Genomic DNA, 26981 nt, shown 5'->3' with positions numbered 1-26981 from the left:
ATGTTATGGAACAGTGTCTTGACTGTCTAAGTAAAATCCTCACCAGTTAGGAATGGTCTGGTCACTAACAATATACTTAGGAGTACAATTTGAACCATTTTAGTTGCATCCAAAACCATTTCTGGTAGATATTTGTTTCAAGAGTTAGTTCAAGAAATGCCATGTATGAAAGTGCTTCCAGAATCTTTTAATTTGATATATTAATTATAAGTCTAAAGATAGAACAATTTGTACATTTCTCTGTTTTATTTCTGTTATACACACATATGTGTGTATATATATATATATACAATATATTCAGATACTTCATATATTCAGATAACTGAGGTCCTTATATATTTATATATATATATATATATATATTTTTTAGGTAACTGAAGTCCATATATATATACATACATACATACATACATACATACATACATATATATATGAATATATGAAGTGAAAAGGGTTTTTGGTTAGAACCATCTCCATATATGACTGCTTGTTTCCAGTTGATTTGGGGACTATCGATGAGACCATGATGTGTTAGCACACGTGCCATTGTCAAGAAATAAATTGCCTTAACTGGGAAGCTATAGATCCTGTTTTATAATGGTATGCACATATTACAAATAACTAGGCTATTTATTAATTCTGCTTTTTAAAGTTGTTTTCTTTCTTTTTTTTCTCCTCCTCACTGTATAAAATTCATTTTGGGTAAAGGCCATGGAAAGTGTTACTGTGGAAACTGTTACTGTGAGGCTGGTTGGCATGGAGATAAATGTGAATTCCAGTGTGACATCACCCCCTGGGAGAGCAAGAGAAGATGTACATCTCCAGATGGCAAAATCTGCAGTAACAGAGGTGTGTCATTCATGTACTCTACTACAGAGATGAAAAACAAAGCCAATAATTGCTGCTGATACTTGTCTCTTCCCCCTTCCCTACCATTTCCTTTTCACGAGAAAGGATGTGTTTTTAAGTCATTCACATGTGGTACAAATCAACATATACTCTATATGTAATTTTTGTATTTTTTTTCAATTTGATAAAATCAACAGAGAGATAAGAAACTTCTTTTCATTATCGTAGCTTCACTGAACAGTTAACAAGGGACAATAATTCTTTGGCCAGTGTCCAGAACTAGCTCAGTACAACTCAAAGGCAATTCACTGAGCTACTTCTGTTTAAATGTTGCTTGACTAACAAAGTCTATAGCATGAGCATCTAATTATCCCGAGACAATTTAGAAAACGCTCTCGCCTTAATTATGGAGAAATTGAAAGCTTGACTCATATCTAGAATGGATGTAGGCTCAATTCATTTCTAGATTTCGGGCAGTGAAAATGAAGTCCCAAACATGGCATAAATATATATAAAGAAACATAGCATGTCAAATTAAGTATTAGGTTCCCATGATATTTTACCAAATGAAGTTAGAAAGTCCTGAGGCAAGAAATATTTCTTTATATATTATCAGAAAGGAAAGGTAAATTATGGTAGGTGATACTCAGCTAGATACAGAATTCTATTGGGTATTGAATGGAACATTTGGAAACATCTTTGTCTATTGGCCCTATCATATCTTTCTACTTCCTGCCATATACCTGAGGAGTCTCGACACACTTTCCATTTCTTTTCCTTCATTGTGCCATCATTAAAATGGTGATTTCTTTTTATAATATGCAGTTAAGAGAGACAATGGAGCAGGAAACATCCACTTATATACATTAGGAATATGTAAATGAATAAACTTGGCACATTGCACATTAAAGAAGAGCAGTATAAAAAAGTATTTATTAAACATAGCATGTGCTAAGCACTCTGCGAAACACAGCCAGAACAAGTGAAGTGGTCTTTGTGCTCAAGGACTTCACCATCTAATCAGAGACAACACAATAAAAGGCAGTGGCTGCGAGGTAGATAGAAAAGTCCAGGGTACAATTTCAGTGTAAATGGCAAAGGCCCAACAATTTGGAATTCTGTCTTGGTGTATAGATTTATTTTTTTTTCAACAAGAACTTTCATTTTAATGAGAGAGAAAATAAAGACATTTAAACAAAATGAATATATAGATAAATATAGAAGTAGTTATTGATGCCTATAGGGAAAGTAATGAAAGAAAAATTGTAAAATATGCTCTTTTATTGGTGTGTGGAACATCAAGCTATTGGAAAACCTGAAGTTCAAGTGGTGAAATTAGTTACCCTGTAAACCTCAACAAGTCACCTTCCCCTCCTGAGCCATAGTATCTTCATTTATAAAATGAAACTAATGACTAGTTGGAGTCTAAAGTACCTTCCCATTCTAAATTTTATAATACTGTGATCTAATAAGCTAAATGATGATTTGATTATTTAGTATATGTTATTTTGAACCACAGTTATTTAACAGAATTTCATTCTTTTAAAATATATTCTGTGTTCTCTTGGTCACTAGAAGATATGAGTAAAAAATGTCATTTAAAAATTATTTTCATTTCATATTATTTTACCCTTTTCATTCAATATGACGTGTTTTTATTTTATTTTATTTTAGAAAAAATTTTTCCGTGGTTACATGATTCATGTTCTTACTCTCTCCACCCAACCCTTGTAGCTGACTCGCATTTACACTGGTTTCTTCATGTGTTGTTGGTCAAGACCTATTTCCATATTATTGATAGTTGCACTGGGGTGGTCATTTAGAGTTTACTTCCCAAATCATGCCCGTGTCAACCCATGTGTTCAAGCAGTTGTTTTTCTTCTGTGTTTCCACTCCTGTAGTTCTTCCTCTGAGTGTGGGTAGTGTTCTTTTTCATAAATCCCTCAGAATTGTCCTGGATCATTGCATTGCTGCCAGTAGAGAAGTCCATTACATTCAATTGTACCACAGTGTATCAGTCTCTGTGTACAATGTTCTTCTGGCTCTGCTCCTTTCACTCTGCATCAGTTCCTGGAGGTCTTTCCAGTTCACATGGAATTCCTCCAGTTTATTATTCCTTTGAGCACAATAGTATTCCATCACCAACAGATACCACAATTTGTTCCATCATTACCTAATTGAAGGGCATAGCCTCGTTTTCCAGTTTTTTGCTACCACAAAGAGCGTGGCTATAAATATTTTTGTACATGTCTTTTTCCCTATGATCTCTTTGGTGTACAAACCCAGCAATAGCATGGCTGGATCAAAGAGCAGACACTCTTTTAGTGCTCTTTGGGCGTAGTTCCAAATTGCCATCCAGGATGGTTGAATCAATTCACAATGCCACCAGCAGTATATTAATGTCCCAGTTTTGCCACATCCCCTCCAACATTCATTACTCTCCCCTGCTGTCCTTTTAGCCTATCTGATAGGTGTGAGGTGGTACCTCAGAGTTGTTTTGATTTGCATTTCTCTAATTATTAGAGATTTAGGACACTTTCTCATGTGCTTATTGATAGTTTTGATTTCTTTATCTAAAAATTGCCTATTCATATCCCTTGCCCATTTATTGATTGGGGAATGGCTTGTTTTTTTGGTACAATTGATTTAGCTCCTTGTATATTTGAGTAATAAGACCTCTGTCAGAGTTTTTTTTGTTATAAAGAATTTTTCCCAGTTTGTTGTTTCCCTTCTGATTTTGGTTGCATTGTTTTTGTTTTTATAAAATCATTTTAATTTAATGTAATCGAAATTATTTATTTTACATTTTGTAAATTTTTCTAACTCTTACTTGGTTTTAAAATCTTCCCTTTCCAAGATATCTGACAAGTATACTATTCTGTGTTCACCTAATTTTTTTAGTTTCCTTCTTTATATTCAAGTCATTCACCCATTCTGAATTTATCTTGGTGTAGGGTGTGAGATGTTGATCTAAACCTAATTTCTCCTATATTGTTTTCCAATTTTCCCAGCAGTTTTTGTCAAATAGTGGATTTTTGTCCCAAAAGTTGGGCTCTTTGGGTTTATCATGCACTGTCTTGCTGATGTCACTTACCCCAAGTCTATTCCACTGATCCTTCCTTCTGTCTCTTTGCCAGTACCATATTGTTTTGATGACCATTTCTTTATAGTACAATTTAATATCTGGTACTGCTAGGCCACCTTTCTTCACGTTTTTTTTTTCATTATTTCCCTTGATAATTTTGTTCACTTTTTTCTTCCAAATGAACTTTGTTGTAGTTTTTTTCTAATTCAGTAAGAAAGTTTTTTGGTAGTTTGATAGGTATGGCACTAAATAAGTAAATTAATTTGGGTAGAATGGTTATTTTTATTATGTTATCTTGTCCTACACATGAGCAATCAGTGTTTTTCCAATTATTTAGATCTAGTTTGGATTGTTTAGAAAGTGTTTTATACTTGTGTTTGTATAATTCCTGTGTTTGTTTTGGTAAATAGATTCCTAATTATTTTATATTGTCTAGGGTGATTTTAAATGGTGTTTCTCTTTCTAACTCTTGCTGCTGTGTTATGTTGGAAATATATAGAAATGCTGATGATTTATGTGCATTTATTTTGTATCCTGCAACTTTGCTAAAGTTGAAGTATAAATTTAGAAGAGCAAGTATGACACATTCTTTTGCAGCAAGACAAATGAAAATGATATATACACAAGTCATGAACTTAGAATAACACACAGACACAGACACAGACACAGACACAGACACAGACACACAGACACACACACACAGACACACACACACACAGGGTTCCATTCATTATTTTGTAGAATTTTTCTTTTTTTCTTTTTTTTTTTTGAATTCCCCTTATAAAAGAAGTCATCTTTTGTTTCTATTACTAAAAAAAGACATTTTCCCTGCCTCTTTTTTTCTTAAGTTTTACAAAATCTTATTATCACTATTATCTTGACACTCATAATGGTAGAATAACAGAGTCCCTGAGTCCAACAAACAAGGTACCTGCCAATGAGTGTTTACCTCTTCTGGATATGTCTTGCTTTTGTTTGGTCATGAAATTTTCCCCGTCCATTGAAATGACAGGCAATTTCTTCCACACTCCCCAAATTTGTGTATAATATCACTCTTTATGTCTCAATCACATACCTATTTTGAACTTTTCTTGGTATGTGATTTGAGTTGTTGGTCTATTCTTATGTTCTGTTAAACAACTTTCTAAATTCCCCACCAGTTCTTATCTTATAGTGAGTTCTTGCCCTGATCTGACCTGGGATCTTTGAAATGATCAAACTCTAAGTCCCTGTGTGATTTTCTTCTGAATATTGTGTGCCTACTATCCACTCATATTACTCTATTTTTTATCTAGGACAAAATTATTTTGATGATGACTTCTTTGTAATATAGTTTGAAATCTGGAATTTCAAGGCCACATTCCTTTATATTAAAAAAAATAGATTCCCTTGATGGTTGTGGCCTTTTCTTCTTCTAGATTTTATTTCTTTCTAGCTCTATAAAGTAATATGTTCAGAGTATACTACAAATGACACTTCACAAGTAAATTAATGTAGGTTGTTTTGTCCTTTTTTATATTGGCTTGGCTAACCTATAAGCAATTAATATTTCTCCAAACATTTAGATTTGTCTTTGTGTGGAGAGTGTTTGATAATTGTGTTCATATAGTTCCTGTGTATTTTATCAAGTAGATTCCCAAATATTTTATGTCTCTAGTAATTTTAAATGTATTTTTCTTTCTATCTCTTCCAATTTGGTTTTATTGGTAACATATAGAAATGCTGTTATGAGTTTTTTTTAACTTCCTGAAATATTACTAAAGTTGTTAATGCTTTTGACTAGTTTTTTAGTTGACTCTGTAGAGTTCTCCAAGCAAGTATACCTTCATATCATTTGCAGTGAGTGGTAGCTTTGTTTCCTCATTGCTTGTGCTTATTCTTTCGATTTCTTTTTCTGATCTAATCACTATAGCTAGCATTTCTAGCTTTAGTACAAAACCGAAAAATAATGGTGATAACAGACATCCTTGATTTACCCCTATCTTACTGGAAAGATTTCTGGTTTAACCCCCATTATAGACAGTGCTTGCTCTTGGTTTCATTTCTAGTCTTTAAAAAATAGAATATTTATCTTCTCTAGTCCTGAGATACTTCTGAGCCTCATGATCTTTCAGATATCATAGAGAGAGCTCATGAATAACATCTACTAATTCTTTCAGTATCCAAGATTTCTTTTGATATATGAGGTCCATCTGCTCTAGATGATTTGTCTTATCCATCCTGAACATCAGGCCTCTGCCATATTTGATTCTCTTCTTTTCCAAAGTAGAGGTTTAAAAAAAAGAAAAGAAAAAGAAAAGCAAATAAAAAGACCTCAACTTTTTTTGATGTTCCAAGTGTTCTTTGTCATATTGAGCATATTGAGCATATGACTAAAAAATCAATAATATCAAGGGAATTAATGAAAAAAATAAAAAGAAAAAAAGGTGGCCTAGCCATACCAGATTGCAAACTGTACTATAAAACCAGTAATCATCAAAACAATTTAATACTGGCTAAGAAAGAGAATTGGTGGATCAGTGGAATAGACTACAGGTAAATTGACCTTAGCAATCCCATATTTGATAAACCCAAAGATCCTAGCTTTTGGGATAAGAACTCACTATTTGACAAAAACTGCTAGGAAAACCAGAAAACAATATGGCAGAAACTAGATATAGAACAATATCACATACCCTATACTAAAATAAAGTTAAAATAAGTATATGATTTAGACATAAAGGGTGATACTATAATTAAAGTGGTGGAACATAGAATAGTTTACCTGTCAGATCAGTGGAGGAGGGAAGAATTTATGAAGAAACAAGAGATAGAGAACATTACAGGATATAAAATGAATAATTTGTATTATATAACATTTATAAATTTTTGTACACACAGAACCAGTGTAACCAAGATTAGAAGAGAAACAAAATACTGGGAAAAATTTTATAATAAATTTCTCTGCAAAGGTGTCATTTCTCAAGTATAAAGAGAACTGAGTCAAATTTTATAAGACTACAAAACATTCCAAAATTGACAAATGATCAAACGATATGAATAAGCAGTTTTCAGATGAAGAAATCAAAGCTGACGTTAATCATATGAAAAATGTTCTAAGTCCCTCTTGATTAAATCAAAACAACCTTGAGTCACCAATTCATACCTATTACATTGGCCAATATGACAGTAAAGGAAAGTGACAAATGTTGGAGGAGACGTGGCAAAACTGGGACACTAATGCATTGTTGGTAGAGTTGTGAACTGATCCAACCATTCTGGAGGGCAATTTGGAATTATGCCCAAAGGACTATAAAACTGTGCATACACTTTGATCCAGTAATATCACTACTAGATCTGTATCTTGGGAGTATCAAAAAATGGAGAAAAGACCTACCTGTACAAAAAATATTTATAGCTGCTCTTTTTATGGGTCAAAAAATTGGAAACTAAAGGTATGTCTATCAGTTGGGGAATGGCTGAACAAATTATGGTATGTGATGGTGATGGAATCCTTTGTTTGCTATCATTGCTTTTATGTTTTATGTTTACTTTTTAAAAATTCCTTAAATAGTGAGTTCTCTGAGCATCCACATCATTTTCTTTAGATAACTCTACTTTTTCCTCCTTATGCATATGTAAAGCAATTAATTTTTTTAAAAAATCAGTCATTTCATTTTGCTTTTTTTTTTCTTAAAACCGTACCTTCCACCTTATAATCAATATTATGTATTGGTTCTAAGGCAGAAGAACAGTAACGGCTGGGCAACTGAGTTTAAGTGACTTGCCCAGAGTCACACAGCTAGGAAGTGTCTGAGGCCAGATTTGAACTTGGGACCTCCTGTCTCTAGGCCTGGCTTTCAATTCACTGAACCACCCAGCTACCCCCTCATTTTGCTAGTTTTAAGTGAAGTTCTTCCACAGACTAATATATACCATGTTTTTTCTCCTACAGGAACATGTGTATGCGGGGAATGCTCTTGCCATGATGTGGACCCAACAGGAGACTGGGGAGATATTCATGGGGATACCTGTGAATGTGATGAAAGAAATTGTAGATCAGTCTATGATAGATATTCTGATGACTTCTGTTCAGGTAAGAGCCAATTCTAATTAATTAGAATATGTACCTATTTTTAAAACAATTTAAATTTAAATTTAAAATTTTTAAATTAAAAAAATAATGGTACTATATTTACTCACTCATGATGTTCTGGATTCTCACTGGAAGTAGGTGGCAGAAATAATCTCTTCTCTAGCCTTTTATTCAGATTCTTTGCAATGTCTTTTAAGGAAATGGGCTTAAGCTATTATTTGCTCTTTGAGAAGTTACCTAAAGTTGCTGCATTTTAATTCTCTCCCCTGTAGAACATAGGGGTGGTACTAGGTGATGTCTAAGGTCACTTCTAGATCAGAACATGACTCTAATGCCTTGGTGAGGAGAACTGTGAGAATTAACCCTTCTGAACCCCTATTCTTTTGAGATTGCAATTCAACCCCAACTTCAAATCAAGTTAAAAACAACGCCAGAGGCTTATCTGTAGAAGATGGTCTCATGCATTCTCTGGGAGGACACTAGAAGCCTCACAGCTCTCTGGCACCCAGAAGACAGATGCTTGTCTCTTGTCGCACACGACTCCTGGCACCCAGAAGACCAGCCCCTGACCCAGACTGAAGTCAAGTCCAGCTAATAAGATAGACTCAGAAAAGTGACATCATGGGAGATATGATTCAGGTCAGGGAAAGAAGGGCCTCTTTCTGGCCCTGGAATCACAGTGAGCACAGGTGGCTAGGTGAGCTCCAGGTTGGGTTGGCTAGGGAAGGAGGTGTGCAAAGGGAATAGCTGACTACCTGTGGCTGGTGACTTTTCTTTCTCTGACCAGCTCTTTTAATTTATTTAATAAATAATTATCCATTCATTAATAACTAATTAATTATAAATTAGCCAATAGGATTAATTAATTAAATGTGAGCAACATAGAATTTATTAATTAATTAGAAGAATTAATTAATGAATAGAACCAATACTAGAAGGGATTTCTTGTTCTACTATTTGCATTTACTTATTTTGGTCTGTTCCTTTACTTTCACGTGTATGGTAGACTTTCAGTATGGAAATTCCCTCCATTGATCTGAATGGACAATTACTTTGCACATATTATACAAATGGTTGGATGCACTGAGAATTAAGTAATATGCTATTATATGTGAGAGGTAGAGTATATACTCACCTCTTCTTGACTCCAAGTCAGACAAATTCTTTATTATTCCTATGTTGCCTCTCATTGTACTAACAGAATCTCATAACTAGAAGGCTTAAAATACGGGAGTCATGGATATAATGTCAGAAGACCTACCATGAATCTTGTAATGTGTTAGCATATTACAAATTCTATGTTAAAGACATCCTTTCTAGAATTTTAAAATCTGATTTACTTTAAGTGTTGCAAACTAAGAATTGCCTGTCTGCTGAGTATGACCATAAGAAAGAGAGTTTACAACATAAGGATTCAAGTTGGCACAATAGATAGGGGATGCTATGTTTTCTGAAAGATATATTGATTATTAAAATGCTATTATGAATTTTCTATCCAGTTCTATTTTCAGTTGAGTCATTCCATAAGTCTCTTTGACTAGCTGAGGGGTAGTTAGGAAATTCCATTTGTCCCTTTGAAAGAGTACCAGCAGAGAAACAGATAAAAGACTTGCCTTATTTAAATGTAAATATCCATCTTCAAAGACTTTATAGGATCCCTATTAGAGACCCTGCTGCTTCAGACTTCCCATCACAGAAAGGTCTTTCCTTTAGAGAATTCACAATGCTTTGTGGACATTTCCTAGTTACTATCTGAACTCCAAGCTAAGTGAAAAGCTTTTTAAAAATTTTTCTTCTATCCAACAGATAACTAAACATTGTTTCCACATTTCCTTTTTTAATTATTCCAGTTTTTAGTGGACTTTTTTAAGATAAAGAACACTCTATAAGAATGTCACTTCATATAATCATAATGATCTCTTTATCTTTCATGATCACTTCTATCTTTTGTTTAAGAATTCACCTATTAGCTAAATTTTTGAAAGGCAGAGTTGTACAATGTCAGGAACTATGTGAAAGATTATTCTAAATCTCTAAAAAGAAGCATACTACAAATTGGAACAACTCTGAATGTCCACCTTATACTTAGGAAATTGCCAAAGATTACAAAAGATGAGAATAGACAATATTGGAAAATTCTGGAAAGATATAGGCACTATTGCATTATTGGTAGAGCTGTGAATTGGCCCAGCTGTTCTAGAAGAAATTTGTACTTATGCAATGGAAGTGACTAAAATGTGAATACTGTGAATAAAACAAGAATACTTTAGAAACCCTGATGTATCAAATTTCTTTTGGAGTTTATTGATTTCACTAGCAAGAGAGCCTCGCCAGCAGGTCAAAGACTCCCCAAAGTGAGTTTTGTTGTTGTTCAGTCATTTTCAGTTGTGTCCAACCCATTTGGGCTTTTCTTGGCAAAAATACTTGAGTGATTTGCCATTTTCTTCTTCAGATCATTTTGCTGATGAAGAAGCTGAGGCAAATAGGTCGAAGTGGCTTGCCAGGTAGCAATTGTCTGAGGCTAAATTTGACCTCATGTCCTCCTGATTATAGGACCTACTTTTTATCTACTGGGCCATCCAGCTGCCCAAAGAGAATTTACATGATGCTTATATATGCTTAAACCACAAAGGAGAAGAGAAGACTTCAGTAAAAGGACATTGGGAGGAGATGTTACAAGAGCTGACCCTTAGATGAGATACCTTGACCTGACTGACCAAGATGATTTCTGAAATCTAGGAATTCTTGTAGTATACCTGAATAGATGTTATCACACAGGATGTTCTTATGGAAGGGTTATTGAATCAATGATTTTTTTTCTCCTTTTTGTTCTTTGTTGTAAGGGGAGAGCTCTAAGAGAAGACAGAAGAGTGTTACATTGGGAAATGCATATGATATTAAAACAAAAGAAAGCAATGAAATAAATTTTTAAAAATTGAAAGATATTACTGTGCAGAGGTGCAGTGAGTGACCTCAAGCCTTTAGACTTTGGTACCTGCACAATTAGCCTGTAGGTTCTGGAAAATATCCTCAGCCATTTGCACTAATCCCATCTTCCTTACAACACTGTAAGGAGAGCCTAGTCTGGACTAACCCCATCTCCCTGTTGAAAGTGTGTATCCTTTTGCCCTTATATGTAAATTTGTTTATTCCTGTCTATAAAAGGAATTCATTTGTTTGAATTAAACATAAATCTGTACCTTCTTTCCTTTTTAAAAAGAAATTTTTGGAAATCAATTTCAGTCTCAATCACCACCCTTTGATTGGGTTAAGAACAAAGGCGGGAGCTTATCTATTTAAGGGAGATGCCTCATGGCTCCTTGGCATCCAGAAGACTTGGTATCCATGACCTGGACTGAGGTCAAGTCTGTCCAAACAGGGAGACCCAAAAAAATGACATCAGTGGGGGTATAAGTTATGAATTGAGGAAGCACTGGGGATATAAATTATGGATCAAGAAAGCTGCAGGCGTGAATGGGACATATGGTGAGCAGCAAGCTCAGTTTAGCTAGGCAACTAGCCATGTGATTATGTGCCTTTTCTCTCGCCAATCTGCTTTTACCATTTAATAAATAATTATAAATTAATATACAGTCTCTAAAGAATTTAATCTTACTATCCTGAAGATTAAATTCTGGTTTCCAGGCTGCTGGCACCCAACCAACCTGCTGCATTGGCATACTAAATACAATCTTTTAAACTTTTATTCCCTGAGTTTGCCTCATCGATTAGGGTGAGACCTGAACTAGGATTTAACATCACTTTATAAAATTCTTATATTAATATTCTATGCGAGATCAAAGCTGGAAATACATTTTATATATACACAAAATAAAATAGCCTTTAGCAAATGTGTCAAAAATAACAATAACAATAATAATAAGAAGAAGAAAAACTTCTTCCCTATGAGGATATAGTATTGGAAATTTGCTTGTTTAACATTTCAGTTAGAAGTCTGTAACTGAGGCAACAATAATTCTGAAAACATAAACTATGTAACCAATCATATATTTTACTATTCTTTTTTGTCCTCACCTTAACCCACCTAGGATAAAAAGAAAAAAATGAAATGAACAATAATATACCTTTGTTACTTTCATTCTAGCATTTTCCCAACAAAAGAGAAGATAGTTTTTATTTTTGTGGACCAAAAGCTTAATATGAATTAACTTCATGAATTTAGTAGTCAAAAAATGTTTAATCTAAGATTGAATTCAGAGAGACTTAGTGCCCTAAATGAGCAAGTCTAGGATTCTGATGTATTTAACTTTGGTCAACTAAATCCTTCTTCAGGCACATTTTAGGAAGGAGATTGATATGATGGAAGTCTTTCATAGAAGTATGTCCAGGTTGGTAAAGGGAATGCAGGCCTTGTTTTTTTGAAGACTGGTTGATGGAACTGAGATAGTCCTGTAGCATGGAGAAGAGAAGATTTAGGGGGAAAATTATAGTTGTCTTTGAGGGGCTTTTTTATGATGACGAGGAATGATACTTACTCTCTTTGGACAGAAGGTATATATACTTGTCAGTGGAGGAAATTTCAGAGCCAGATTTCATATGGGTATAGGAAATCTGTTTCTTTGATTAAAGAGACCCCATAGTGAAATTAGCTACCTTGGCAGGAGTGAGAGGAGGGGCTATAAGGAATTGGCTGTTCCTCCCTGGAGCTCTTTAAAAACAGTTTAGATGATGACTTGTTGGGGACAATCAGTGTACAAGATTTTCTTGATCTGCACAGCAAAAACTAGTTTCTGAGGTCCCTTTAAACTTTGGGATTCTGTGATTATGTGGATGAATGATTCTTGGCAAAATATTCAGTTATCTGGTCTGTACAGATAGATTCAGGTAATCAGAAGATTAAGGTGTCACTTTGGAGATAATTACCTCAACCTCAAGGCACAGATATTTTCACCTTAATTATTCAAGTAAGATTGTTCATTTTTCCAGTTTATTTTGTCAACAAATACCTAGATTCTACTGCAGAATGTTTAAAACTGCTTCTATAAAATAGATTATTGTGATAATGTGACCCATGATCACAATGAGAAAATATTATGGTTTATTAGGTAAAAAGGACAGCTTTGGAATTAGTGGTCATGGTTTTGAATCTCATTTCTGCTATTTACAACTATCTGTGTGACTTCATACAAATTACTTAAGCTATCAAGTCCTCATTTGCAAAATGACAGATTTGGACAAATGATAACCCTTCCAGATTTGAATCCTTTAATATCAATGGCAGGCTAGATGGTACAGTGGATAGGGTGTCAGGCTCCGAGTGAGGAAGACTTATCTTCCTGATGAATTCACTTACTACCCTCAGGCACTTACTAGCTGTGTGACTCTGGGCAGGTTTTGTAACCCTATTTGCCTCAGTTTCATGATCTATAAAATGAATTGGAGGACGAAATGGTAAAGCACTCCAGTATCTTTTGCAAGAAAATCCTCAAGGGGGCCATGAAGAGTTGAACATGACTGGAAAAAGAGTAGAGAGCAAACAACAACAAAATCTCTAAGACATAGACAAGCACACATCTTTTTAAAAGAGTTTAACCTAATCCACAAGGACCCAGAATATGATAGCATGGATTAACAGATAGCTCTGAAGTGCCTCACTCCTATTCTCCAAGGAAGGAAGTGATTTCTGCATTTGTAGAGAACAAGAAAGTAGCTGTGATCAGGCAGTCATTCCACTGTCTGGTTTCCAAGACACCTCATTATCATTCTCTTTTATTTTCATTTTTATTTTCATTTTTTTCTCTCTCTCTCTTCCCCATCCCCTATTCACCTCTCCCCCCTCTCTCTGGCCCCAAATTTCTCCCCTTTCTGATTCCTCCTCTTATTGGTGTAGAGATTTTTCAGTGAGGAAACATTCTCTTCTAATGAATATTTGTAACCATTTTGCACCTTATACTCTTAGTGAATTGTCTAAAGAAGGTAAGTTAGTTGGCCAAAGTCACACATTTGGTATGTGTCAGAGATGGACCCTTCCATATCATGCCTTAGTTCAGTCAAATCTGGAGTTTTATTTTTAGCTCTGGCCACCACACTTTCAAAAGGCTGTTAAACTGGAGAGCATTGAGAGGAAGGCATCCAGTTGGTGAAGGGCTTTCAGTTCATGCTATTTAAAAATCATTTCAAGGAACTTAGGATGTCAAGGATGGAGGAAAGAATACTCATAGGATCATAGATAGTCAGAAGGGACTTTAGAGGCTCTTTCATCCAGTTGTTTTATTTTATAGTTGAGAAAACTGTGGTTCATGGAGAATAAGAGTTTGTCCAAGGTTACATTGGTAATATTTGGCAGAGATAGGATTTGAACCCAGAACCTTTAACTTTATACCAGTGCTATTTCAACTGTGCTATGCTGCCATCCACTCAGCTCCCCACCCCCAAAATGAGATGCATACCATGGTCTATCTGAAAATGTTTTTCAAGTATTTAAAGAGCAGTAATGTAGAAGAGAAATTAGACTTGTTCTACCTGATCCCAGTGAGTATGCCTAGGAATTTATTAGGAATTATTATTATAAAATAATTAGAAAAAGCTTCCCAATATTTAGAGCTATTCAAAAGTAGAATTCTTTATCTCTAGGGGAGTTCATTGAAGGCCTTCTAGAAAAGGTCTGATGATCACTTTTTCAAGGATGTCCTTCTGGAGTATTGGAGGAACTAGATCTGATTTTCTGAGGCAGACCCTTAATCTAGGTCTTTTCCTATATGAGATTAATTCTCTATCCAACAGATTATTCTTATCTTTCCTTTGAAAATGATATAATATATTGTAATTTAAATGCTCAAACTCATTTTATTCTCATTCCTTTCCTGATGAGAATATTTTTGGCCTAGCTCTTCTATTAGTATTCATTTATTCAGTGAATATTTATTTATTAACCACCTGGGCTTAATAAATCAAACAAACCATACTGGACATGAAAAATGTAAAAAATACCCCAATTCCCTGCCCTCCAGGAGCTTTTATTTTAGAGGGAGGGGGTGATACAGTATCCACAAATAAAAGTAAAATGCAAATCTACTTTTTGACACTTAAAGCCTCACATCATTATATTCCAGTTTATATGTCTAAGCCAATTGTTCTTCTATTTTTGTGTTATGGATCTCTTTGCCAATTTGGTGAATGCTATGGACCCCTTTCCAGAATAAAAATTATGTATAGGATTATAATGGAATTTGAGCAAGAATAATTGGTTCAGTAATACTGAGAGACATATATAATCTCTAGAATACTCAGTAAACCAATTACTAAAGGTGTTTGAGAGAATTAGTCCATATCCAACCAAATCTCTTTTTTTTCCTGAAAAATTATCTGAGACATTTAATCAGAGATTGGTTGTTCAGTTATTTTTAAGACATGTCCAACTCTTTGTGACCTTATTTGGGGTTTTCTTGGAAAAGATATTGAAGTGGCTTGCCTTATACTTCTCTAGTTCATTTTACAGATGAAGAAACTGAGGCAAACAGGGTTAAATGATTTGCCCCAGATCACACAGCTAGTCAATGTCTGAGGTCAGATTTGAACTCAAAAAAATCAGTCTTCCTGACTCCAGGGCCAGCATTTTATCTACTATACTATCTAGCTGCTCAGAAAGGAAGGTCAGTACATTATTTACATGAGTAAAATATCATTTTGCAAGTTTTGGTTTGGTACTATTTCTTATCTTCACTGAAGTGAAGATGCCCTGAATGCCTTTTCATGCTATGGAAACAACTTTTAGATCCTAAATCTATGCAAATAGGGCATAAATTCATTTCTCATCTCTGCCTCTTTGAATCTTTAGCCTCCTTCAAGATTTAATTCAGGCACTACTTTCTATGGGGAATCTTTCTCATTTCCTTAGGTCAAGTCAGTTCAATAAATAAAGTTCCAAAGTACAGTGAGGTTGTTTAGCCAATCAATAAAATCACCCCACCTCACCCTCTTAAAATAACCAACAAGTTAGTACCTTTTGATAACTTTGTCAGATGAGAATACACTTTGGTTGAACCAATCAGTCATAGGTTTGAAGTAAAGCTCCACTCTGGTTTCCTTCCCTTCCTCCCTTCCCTCAAGCTGCTCTTGACTCAAGGAACACTTTGTGAATTTTGGTGGGGAAAAGGATTTGTCCTTTTTTTCATCAGTGTCCTAGAAGCGTGACCAGAACACCAATGGCTAGGGGCAGTGTCTGTATCAGGAAGTACGGACAAAACACACAAGGAAAAGAAGCAGATTTCAGGCTCTACCAGAAACCTAGCAGAAAGGGCACATGATACCTAGAGATTTTGTGCATTCCAGCAAAAACCCTTCCATCTGAAGGTGAGTGATACAGTTGTTGTTAATATGGAGTAGCTGGAAAGTGAATTAAGTTGAAAGTGAAGTGAACACTATTATTAGTTCCCTTAGTAGTCTTGTAAATGTGTATGCATAAAACATTTTTCATGCATGAAACAGTATTCTTAGAATAGGACCATATTCTTCACTAGAGCCAAAGAGCTCCATGAAATAAAAATGCTTAATCCATTCTTTAATAATCAGAGCTTTAGACTCTGAAGTGATTGAAGTAGGATTTAGATTTGGAGACCTTGAGTGCAACCCTTCCATTTTATTAATGAGGAAACTAAGGAAAAGAAAAGTTTAGTGCCTTACCTAGGTTACACAACTAGTAAGCATCTCTGAAAGTATTTGAACCTAGGTCCTTTGTCTATGAGTCCAGAAACCTTTCCACTATACCAAATCGCTTCTTAGTGATTATTTACTTTTACTTTTACATTAGGAAAAAAAACTAAACATAGAAATCAAACATTTTGCCTATGATCATATAGTTGCAGAACCAATTGCTTCTGTCACTGGTCTGTGTGGTTCCAGAAATCATGGAATCAAGACCTATAAATCCCAGTACAGTGCCTTTCCTATTACACTATGTTTTTGATTTATCAGTACTTAAATCTTTTCTTTTTTCAGTTATCATTTATTTTAATACACAGAAATATAATATGTATCATAATAATTTGTAATAAATATACTATCCAAGAGTAACAAATTTTCACATTATTGATGTCCAAAAATATGTCTAATTCTTCCCCCCTCCCAAATAAGGCAGGTAATATGATATAAGTTGTATATATATTATCATTTAATACATATTTCCCCTCATCATGTTGTGAAACAAGACACATATTGCTTACACTAGAGAAAAATTCATAGAAGAAATAAAATGAAGAATGTTATGTTTCGGGGCAGCTGGGTAGCTCAGTGGATTGAGAGCCAGGCCTAGAGACGGGAGGTCCTAGGTTCAAATCCGGCATCAGACACTTCCCAGCTGTGTGACCCTGGGCAAGTCAGTTGACCCCCATTGCCTACCCTTACCACTCTTCCACCTATAAGTCAATACACAGAAGTTAAGGGTTTAAAAAAAAAAAAGAATGTTGTTTCTTTCATATAGAGAGACAGCCTCTATATGGCTTTGGGGTCCCGAGTGGCGTTTTGGTGGCATCAGATTAAGACAGGAAAAAGAAAATGAGAACAACCAGACTAGATTAGCCCATGCTGTCCTGAACTCTGTGGGCTTTGGAGTTTATTATATACTGATTTCAAACAAAGAACACAAAGAAAGAGTCACAGCTGTGAAGGGGTAACAAATCATACATAACCCATTAAAGTCTAAAGAGTAAAGGTATAAGTACAAAGACAATGGCCAAATTCCAACCATCAATTAGTAGGGAATAATTCTGGGAGCGGAAATATTTTATGGAGATGCTCACTAATTGAGTTCTGTCTTTCTGGATTATAGGCACCTGGTCAAATAAAGTCCAAACTAAAGACTCCATTCTTATCTAAGTATGCAGTCTTATCTAAGTAATGTTTGTTAGGGTTCAGGCTTCTTAATTATCAAGGAGATAAATTTTTAACTCAGAAGTTGTTGGTCTGCTAAGGACTCAAAGCTTTTCAATAAGTCTATAATGTTTTTCCAATAAGAAAAGGTATGGATCAAAAGAGTTATCAAAAGAGGGGTCTCAGATTTTTATCTGTTCTCTTATTGGCTTCCCACACTTTCAATCTGCATGTAGACTCTGTTCCCTTTATAAAAGTTGATATCCTTTTTCATCATGAATCCCTTGAAGTTGTCCTGGATCCTTGACTTGTTGATAATACTTGTCTTCCACAGTTGATCATCGTACATTATTGTTGCTACTGTGTACAAATTTCTCCTCATTCTACTCATTTCACTTTGCTTAACTTTCAATAAGCCTTTTTTCTATAAGTCTCCTAATAAGGGTTTTTTGAGATTGTGTCTGTCATTTCTTATTGTAAAATAATATTATTCTATTTCAATAATATACCACAACTTGTTTAGTCATTCCACAATTGAGGGACGTCCCTTTATTTTCCAGTTTTTCTGCCACCACCAAAATAGCTGCTATAAATATTTTCAAATATATAGTTTCTTTTTCTTTGTCCTGGATCATCTTGGGAAATAAACCTAATAGTTGTTGCCACCTAAGTGGTATGTATTTCTGAATTTTTATTGTAGTGGAGTTTCCTGGAAAGAAAACTAGTTTTAGAATTCAAAGACACTGCGTTCAAATCTTGGTTGTATTCCTTATTATCTATATGACCTTTGGTCACTTATCTTATTTGGACCTCCATTTCCTCAGCTGAAGGATAAAGTAATTGTTCCAAAATACACAATACATATAAAGTGAACATGAAGTAATTTTAGAGTGTGTGGATCAGGAAAGGAAGAAGCTAGGGATTCTTAAAGTCTAAAATTATGATATTTTTCTAATAATAATTGTTTATAATAGGATCAGAGACTGATAAGATGCCTTAAGTGTGCTGCCTGAAAATATTAAAATAAATATTACCTCTACATTTCTACTATATGAGTTTAACTGATTTTATAATTGGGTCAGCTTTTCTTCTGAGTTAGTTTAAAGCTAGAAGTTAATTTGTTATCTTCTCCAAGAGATATATTGTCCATCATTGCCTGTCCTTAGGGTCTTATTTCCCTAATAAACCCTCTATGTGCCAGGAACTTTGCAAACTCAGGGCTACCAACAAAATCTATGAGATGCTAACGGGTGTTATAAAAAATGAAAAATCTTTGTCATTGAGAGGTGGTCACTAGCCCCACATGGGTGTGATAGACTGTTTTCTTTAGCCAATCATGTTGTTCTCACTCCTGCAATTCTGTCTAATATGTAACCATTTGTGTTGTCTTCTTCACCTACCCAAATCTGTACTCCTCGACACTTATATTGAGGCTGGTAAGACATATCTTAGGGTCTTTAGTGGTTGAAAAAGGCCATTGTCCTGATTTATGGGTTACTGAAAGCCCAATAGACTGATCATGCTCAAATCATTGTCTCTCAGCTTACCTTAATTTTCAAAAGTTTTTCAAAATTTCCTAAGGGCTAACTGCATTCATGTGTATGCATAATGTGTGTCTTCATACTTGACAGAAATCTGTTGCTGGTCCTAGTTGTATACAGGAAATAGCTTTAGTAAATTATTGACTTTTTATTGGGTATCTGTATCCTATTTGTGAGGAAAGTGAGCTGCTGGCAATTCGATTCAACAAATGTTTATTAGATGCTTATTACGTAAAAAAAAAAAATAAAACATCTTGCTAGGCCCTGTGAATTCAAAGACAAAACAATATCTGTCTTCAAGGGTCTTACAATTTCTTAGGTATAATTTAAGTTAGAAAAAGATAACACATATAAAAGAAGGCAATGAAGAACTCCAAGATGTAGGGATCATTTCAAACTTTTAGGAACAAGGAAGGCATAGTAGCCAGGATTTCCTTAAAAGAATAAGATTTCCAAGGCAATGAGAGGGAAATGCCTTGAGTTATGGGGATGACTTCACATGGTATAGGTAGAAATGAGGGCAAAATGGAAGTGAGAAGTTCATATAGCATTGAGAGAAGTACCATGAAATAAATGTTGAACATTGACTAGAATTAGAAAATAAATTTTCTTGAAAGCCAAGCTAAGGTGTTTCTATTTTATTCATTAGGAAATAGAGTCACTAAAAAAAGTCTTTCAACAAGACAGTGCCCATAAACCTGTGCATTAGGAAGATTACTTTGTAGGTTTGATTGAAAAGTAAAGAAATGGGAGACAGAGAAACTATTTAAGGAGCTATTATAATTATCCAGGGAAAAGGTAATAGAAGCTTAAGTTATAATCAGAATGGTGTCATGGGATTGCTCAAGAAGCTTTCAATAGCTTTCTATTGCCTCTCGAATAAAATATAAATTTCTCCCTCTGGCATTGAAAGCCCTTCACTTCCTCATTTCAGCCTTTCTAGACTGATCACCCAATTCATCCTTCTTATACACTCTATATTCCAGCCAAACTAACCTAGTTATTATTCTTCATATGCAACGTTATATTTCTTACCTATGCAGTCCCTCACAACTAGAATGCTCTCTGTCCTTAACTTTTCCTTTAAAGCAGATCCCAGGTGTCTTTATCTCCAGCCTTTACTGATCCCCCGACATCTTAATGTCCTCTTCTCCTCAACCCTCATCATTAAATTTTTTCCCTACTAAATGTATTTTGTAGAGCTTTATCTTGTTCCTTTTTTTAATTTATTTTTTAACATTTATTAATATTCATTTTTTAGAAAAGTTAACATGGTTACATGATTCATGCTCCTATTTTCCTCTTCACACCTCGCCCTCCCCCCACCCCTGGCCAATGCACATTTCCACTGGTTTTAACATGTGTCATTGATCGAGACCTATTTCCAAATTGCTGATCATTGCATTGGTGTGGTAGTTTCCAATCAAAATCCCCAATCATGTCTGCCTCAACCCATGTGTTCAAGCAGTTTTTTTTCTTCTGTTTCCATTCCTTTGAATGTGGGTAGCATTCTTTTCCATAAATTCTTCAGAATTGTCCTGGATCATTGCATTGCTATTTGTACAGAAGTCCATTACATTCTATTTTACCACAGTGTATTGGTCTCTGTGTACAATGTTCTTCTGGCTCTGCTCCTTTCACTCCGCATCAATTCGTGGAGGTCTTTCCAGTTCACATGGAATTCCTCCAATTTATTATTCCTTTGAGCACAATAATATTCCATCACCAGCATATAGCACATTTTGTTCAGCCATTCCCCAATTGAAGGGCATCCCTTCGTTTTCCAATTTTTTTGCCACCACAAAAAGCGCAGCTATAAATATTTTTGTACAAGTCTGTTTATCTATGATCTCTTTGGGGTACAACCTCAACAATGGTATGGCTGGATCAAAGGCCAGGCATTCTTTTATAGCCCTTTGAGCATAATTCCAAATTACCAGCCAGAATGGTTGGATCAGTTCACAACTACACCAGCAATGCATTGATGTCCCAATTTTGCCACATCCCTTCCAGCATTCATTACTATCCCCTTCTTTCATTTTAGCCAATCTGCTAGGTGTGAGGTGATACCTCAGAGTTGTTTTGATTTGCATTTCTCTAATTATTAGAGATTCAGAACATTTTCTCATGTGCTGATTGATATTTTGATTTCTTTATCTGAAAATTGCCTATTCATGTCTCTTGCCCATTTATCAATTGGGGAAAGGTTTGATTTTTTATGCAATTGATTTAACTCGTTGTATATTTGAGTAATTAGACCCATCAGAGTTTTTTGTTATAAAGATTTTTTCCCAATTTGTTGTTTCCCTTCTGATTTTGGCTGCATTGTTTTTGTTTGTACAAAACCTTTTTAGTTTAATATAATCAAAACCATTTATTTTTACATTTTGTAATTTTATCTAACTCTTGCTTGGTTTTAAAATCTTTCCTTTCCCAGAGATCTGACAAGTATACTATTCTGTGTTCACTTAACTTATTTATAGTTTCCCTCTTTATATTCAAGACATTCACCCATTCTGAATTTATCTTGGTATAGGGTATAAGATGTTGATCTAAACCTATTCTCTCCCATATTGTTTTCCAAATTTCCCAGCAGTTTTTCTCAAATACTGGATTTTTGTCCCAAAAGTTGGGCTCTTTGGGTGTATCATACACTGTCTTGCTGATGTCACTTACTCCAAGTCTATTCCACTGATCCTTCCTTCTGTCTCTTAGCCAGTACCATATTGTTTTGATGACTGCTGCTTTATAGTATAGTTTAATATCTGGTACTACTAGGCCCCCTTCCTTCACATTTTTTTTCATTATTTCCCTTGATATTCTTGATCTTTTGTTATTCCAAATGAACTTTGTTTTAGTTTTTCCTAATTCAGTAAAAAAGTTTTTTGGTAGTTTGATAGGTATAGCACTAAATAAGTAAATTAATTTGGGCAAGATGGTCATATTTATTATGTTAGCTTGTCCTACCCATGAGCACTCAATGTTTTTCCAATTGTTTAGATCTAGTTTTAATTGTCAGGGAATAGTTTTGTAGTTGTGTTCGTATAATTCCTGTGTTTGTCTTGGCAGATAGATTCCTAAACATTCCTAAGGTGATTTTAAATGGAAATTCTCTTTCTAACTCTTGCTGCTGTGATGTGTTGGAAATATATAGAAAAGCCAATGATTTATGTGCATTTATTTTGTATCCTGCAACTTTGCTAAAGTTGTTGATTATTTCTACAAGCTTCTTAGTTGATTCTCTAGGATTTTTTAAGTAGACCATCATATCATCTGCAAAGAGTGATAGCTTAGTCTCCTCATTGCCTATTTTGATATCTTCAATTTCTTTTTCTTCTCTAATTGCTAATACTAGTGTTTCTAGTAGTATGTTGAATAATAGAGGTGATAATGGGCATCCTTGTTTCACTCCTGATCTTATTGGGAAGGCTTCTAATTTATCCCCTCTGTTTCTTATTTACCTTTTCATGTTTCTCTTGATTTTTGTGGTTGAATATTGAACTTTCCATTTAGTCCTGGTCTTTTCTGTGCAAATACTTGGAAATCTTCTATCTTGTTGAATGCCCAAACTTTCTCCTGGAAGTATATAGTTAGTTTGGATGGGTAGGTGGTTGTAGACCCAGTTCTCTTGCCTTTCTGAATATCATATTCCAAGCTTTGCGATCTTTTAGTGTGGAGACTGCCAGATCCTTTGTGATCCTGATTGGTGCTCCTTGATATTTGAATTGTCTCTTTTTGGCTTCTTGTAAGATTTTTTCTTTTACTTGGAAGCTCTTGAATGTGGCTATTATATTCCTGGGGGTTGTCTTTTCTGGGTCTAATGTAGAGGGTGATCTATGGATCCTTTCAATGTCTATATTGCCCTCTTGTTGTAGAACTTCAGTGCAATTTTGTTGCATAATTTCTTTAAGTATGGAATCCAAATTTCTATTAATTTCTGCTTTTTCAGGAAGACCAATGATTCTCAAATTGTCTCTTCTAGCCCTGTTTTCTTGATCTGTCAATTTCTCATTGAGATATGTCATGTTTCCTTCTATTTTATCAGTCTTTCGACTTTGTTTTATTTCTTCTTGCTGTCTTGAGACATCATTAGCTTCTAATTGCTCAATTCTAGCCTTTAGAGACTGGTTTTGCGTTATAATCTTTTGGATTTTGTCTATAATCTTTTGGTCTTCCTTTTCAATCTGGTCATTTCTGGTCTTCAGTTGACTTGCCTCACTTACCAATTGTGAGATTCTGCCTTTTAAACTGTTATTTTCTTACCAGATCTCTTCTATCTTTCTCATCATCTCAGATTTGAACTCTTCAATAGCTTGTGACCAGTTTTCATTATTTTGGGAAGGTCTGGATGTGATTACTTGTTTGTTTTCCTCTGCTGTTTGCTCTGTTGTCTCGATTTTCTCTGTGTAAATGTTGTCCAGTGTTACAGATTTCTTCTTGATGATATTTCTCTTTTGGGCTTCTTGTCTCTGACTTGCCATTGTTAGCCCCTCACCCTCTCAGGTTTATCCTCACACCCAGAGTCTGTTTGCGCTCTCTAGGCTCCTGAAGTCTCAGATCTAGTTGTTCTCAGGGTCAAGCCTCCTGGTGATCTCCTTGCTTGTTCCTCTGTCCGAGGCTCCTTTAACAGTTTCAGGGCACTCTTTCCACAGTTCTTGCACCCCTCTGCATTGGGTCCTCACTCAAGGTCCACTCCTGTGCTCAGGATTCGTGTCTGCTCCTGGGCTCAGGATCTGAGTCCTCTCCTGCACTCAGGATCCTTGGATGCAAGATCCTGCGCTCAGGGTCTGTGTTCAAAGTCCACACGTTCTTTAGCCTCTTGGGGTCTTAAGTCTTGCTGCTCTCAGGAACAGGCCCTGGTGACCCCAGGTAGCTGTCAAGGACTTAATGGGTGCCCCAAGCTTGCTCTAGCTCTTGTGCGCTGGCTTTGGCACTGTAGGTGGTGTGGGGCGGGGAGGGGGTTGCTCAGCTTGTGTTTTAGTGAGAGCTGTTTCACTCCTTTATAGCATGGAAATGCCCTGATCTCACGTACCTTCAATGCTGCGCCCTGTCGTGGAGTCCCTTCATTCCTCTGGATTTGTTTTTATGTCTTCTTGAGGAGTTCTATATGTTTTGGTAAGGAGAGGTTAAGCAGCTGCTTTTTACTCTGCCGCCATCTTAACCAGGAAGTCTATCTTGTTCCTTTTTGTAGAATGTAAACTCTTTCAGACAGGGGGCTATTGCTTTCTTTCTTTTTATTATTTTTTCTAAGAATCACCTTTTCTTAGCACTTAGGCCACTCATAGAAGATGGTTAATAAATGCTTGTTGAATTGAATTAAATGGAAGGATTGCTTTAGTTCAATTGCTGCTTTCATGTACCTTATCTAATTTAATGTGCTCAGTACTCCTGTGAGGTAGGTAAGACAGATATTATTAGACCTCTTTTATAAAGTGGGGAACAGAAACTAAAAGAGATTAAGTGACTTGCTTAACACCTCACAGCTAGTAAATGACTAAGATGTGATTGGAATCCAAGTCTCCTGACTTGAAGTCTATTGCCCTCTCCATAAGCCTACACTGCATTTGATATTCATAGCATAATTTCCATTTTGGAGAGGTTTGAGAGGTCATGGGGATCAGAGAAAATGAATCAACCTTTATTTTGTTGACAAGACCCATTAAGTCCCTTAATATGTCTTTGTTCTTCATATACTACTACATTGCATTTGAAATAACTTCTGACATTTTTCTTGGATTAAAAATTTTCCCTCCTTCTATATGAATCTACATTGTATAGGTAAATAATAGACTCCCTGCTCTACCTCTCCACTCAGAAAATTATGGGTCGAAGTCTTGCCTATAACATATCCTAATTGTGTGATCATGATAAATGATTTAACATCTTAGTAAGTTTTATAAATTCTAAAATTTTAAATTGCAAAGCATTGATGACATACTCAAGGAAGGACATCTCTATGCTAAAAGTTCCTTAGAAGAATGAAATCAAAAGTCCAAACCAATCCCTACATATCTCCCACCAACATTACAAATTGGTTGGTGCAAAGATGCTACCATTACTAATTCACAGCAAAGAAGATAACTTCCTTCAGAACACAGCATGTGATGTTAGTTTGTTTTTATATATTTCCTTCTAACAACCGCTCAGTTTATTCCCCCTCCTAACTGTCACCCTGTTTCATTTGCTTTATACAAGAGTAAGAAGTAGGATTGGTTAGAGGCATCAGATAACAATTGTTTGCCATTAAATGTGAATTTAGTATACTACTACAACAGTAGGGTTTTTTTGGTGCTTTTGCTCTTTAAAAGAATGGCAATTGACACTGCTACTCTTCTTCATTAACAACAATTGTCTGGGTATCCCCATGACCAATCAAAAACCTTACAGATATATGTATGCCCCTATAACCACTATGAAATCATTTAAAACTGAGCTTTTTCTTTCTTGCTGTAATTGTAAATCTCTGTTTAAATCTCTTCCTTATTAGAGAGAAAAGTTGTCTTTCTGATATCCAGATTGAAGTTCTATTATTTAATTTAGTTGTGAACGTGCTAGTCGTCCCAGAAAAGACAACATGTTCTTTTTTTGTCCAACTTCCTGACAGCAGGTCTCAGTGTTCTCAAAAATGAAACCTCCTACTTCCAAGCATGAGGCCACTGGACCTCAGAAGCCAATAAAGTCCTTGACACCTTAAAATGCTGTTACTCTGTGTTTCTCTCTCTCTCTCTCTCTCTCTATCTCTCTCTCTCTCTCTCTCTCTCTCTCTCTCTCTGTCTCACTCACTGTTTTTGTCTGTCTGCCTCTGTCTGTCTCTCTGTCTGTCCATTTGTCTATCTATCTGCCTCACACACACACACACACACACACACACACACACACACACACACACACTATCCATCCTTCTTTCCCCCAAAACAATGTGGTAGAATTTGTAAGCAATTTAGAGGACTAGAAGAGATTTGAAGTCATAGGCCTGGGGTTAGAATACTAGTTCTCTCACTCATATGATGAATATTCTAACCAATATACTGTATAGATGACTACAAAGCCCCTTCTGAGACTAGATTCCATGATTTACTTAGACTATTTAGAGATGGAAGTGCTATAAATAGGCATATCTTAAGATATTTGGAGGAGAAAAAAAGTTATATCATGAAAAAATTTTCTATAGAATGAATTTATTAATCTCAGAGCTGATTATTCTAAAATATTTTTCCAAAATAATTCAATCTTTGATGGATACTTAATATTAAATGTTTTATACAAAATAAGGTATTTTTTTCTAAGATAAGAAAATAAAGCTGAAAGGGACCCGATAAACAATCTAATCCATCCCCTTAATTTACAGAAGCAGGTACTTGGCCTTAGTGATGTGAAATGACTTGTCCCAGGTCAAACAGTGACAGAGTCATTATTGAAATTCAGATCCTCCAGTTCCAAATCTAATAAACTCCATAACACTGAACCATTCGACTTTTCATTTAATTAAAATAAGAGATGTGAGAATTTTACTGGGCATGAAATGCAATATGAGTAATCAGTATTTCATGGCAACCAGAAAAGATTAAGTGAATTTAGGCTACTTTAAGGAAGGTGCAGTATA

The 26981-nt window shown here is 35.2% G+C and overlaps 1 protein-coding gene across 1 annotated transcript in view; it reads left to right on the top strand.

Moving 5' to 3' along the window:
- Positions 1–523: 523 nt before the first annotated feature.
- Positions 524–26981, top strand: part of ITGBL1 (integrin subunit beta like 1) — a 248268-nt gene continuing 221810 nt past the window's right edge. Inside the window, exons 1-3 of the mRNA XM_044669342.1 lie at positions 524–530; positions 709–849; positions 7869–8009. Of these exons, the coding sequence (XP_044525277.1) occupies positions 524–530; positions 709–849; positions 7869–8009 (289 nt within the window). The remainder of the gene's footprint in view (positions 531–708; positions 850–7868; positions 8010–26981) is intronic.

Source organism: Gracilinanus agilis, chromosome 3 (genome assembly GCF_016433145.1).
Source record: "Gracilinanus agilis isolate LMUSP501 chromosome 3, AgileGrace, whole genome shotgun sequence".
Taxonomy (NCBI): Eukaryota; Metazoa; Chordata; class Mammalia; order Didelphimorphia; family Didelphidae; genus Gracilinanus; species Gracilinanus agilis.
The sequence above is the reverse complement of the archived record's forward strand: the minus strand, read 5'-3'. Positions and strand labels throughout refer to the sequence as shown.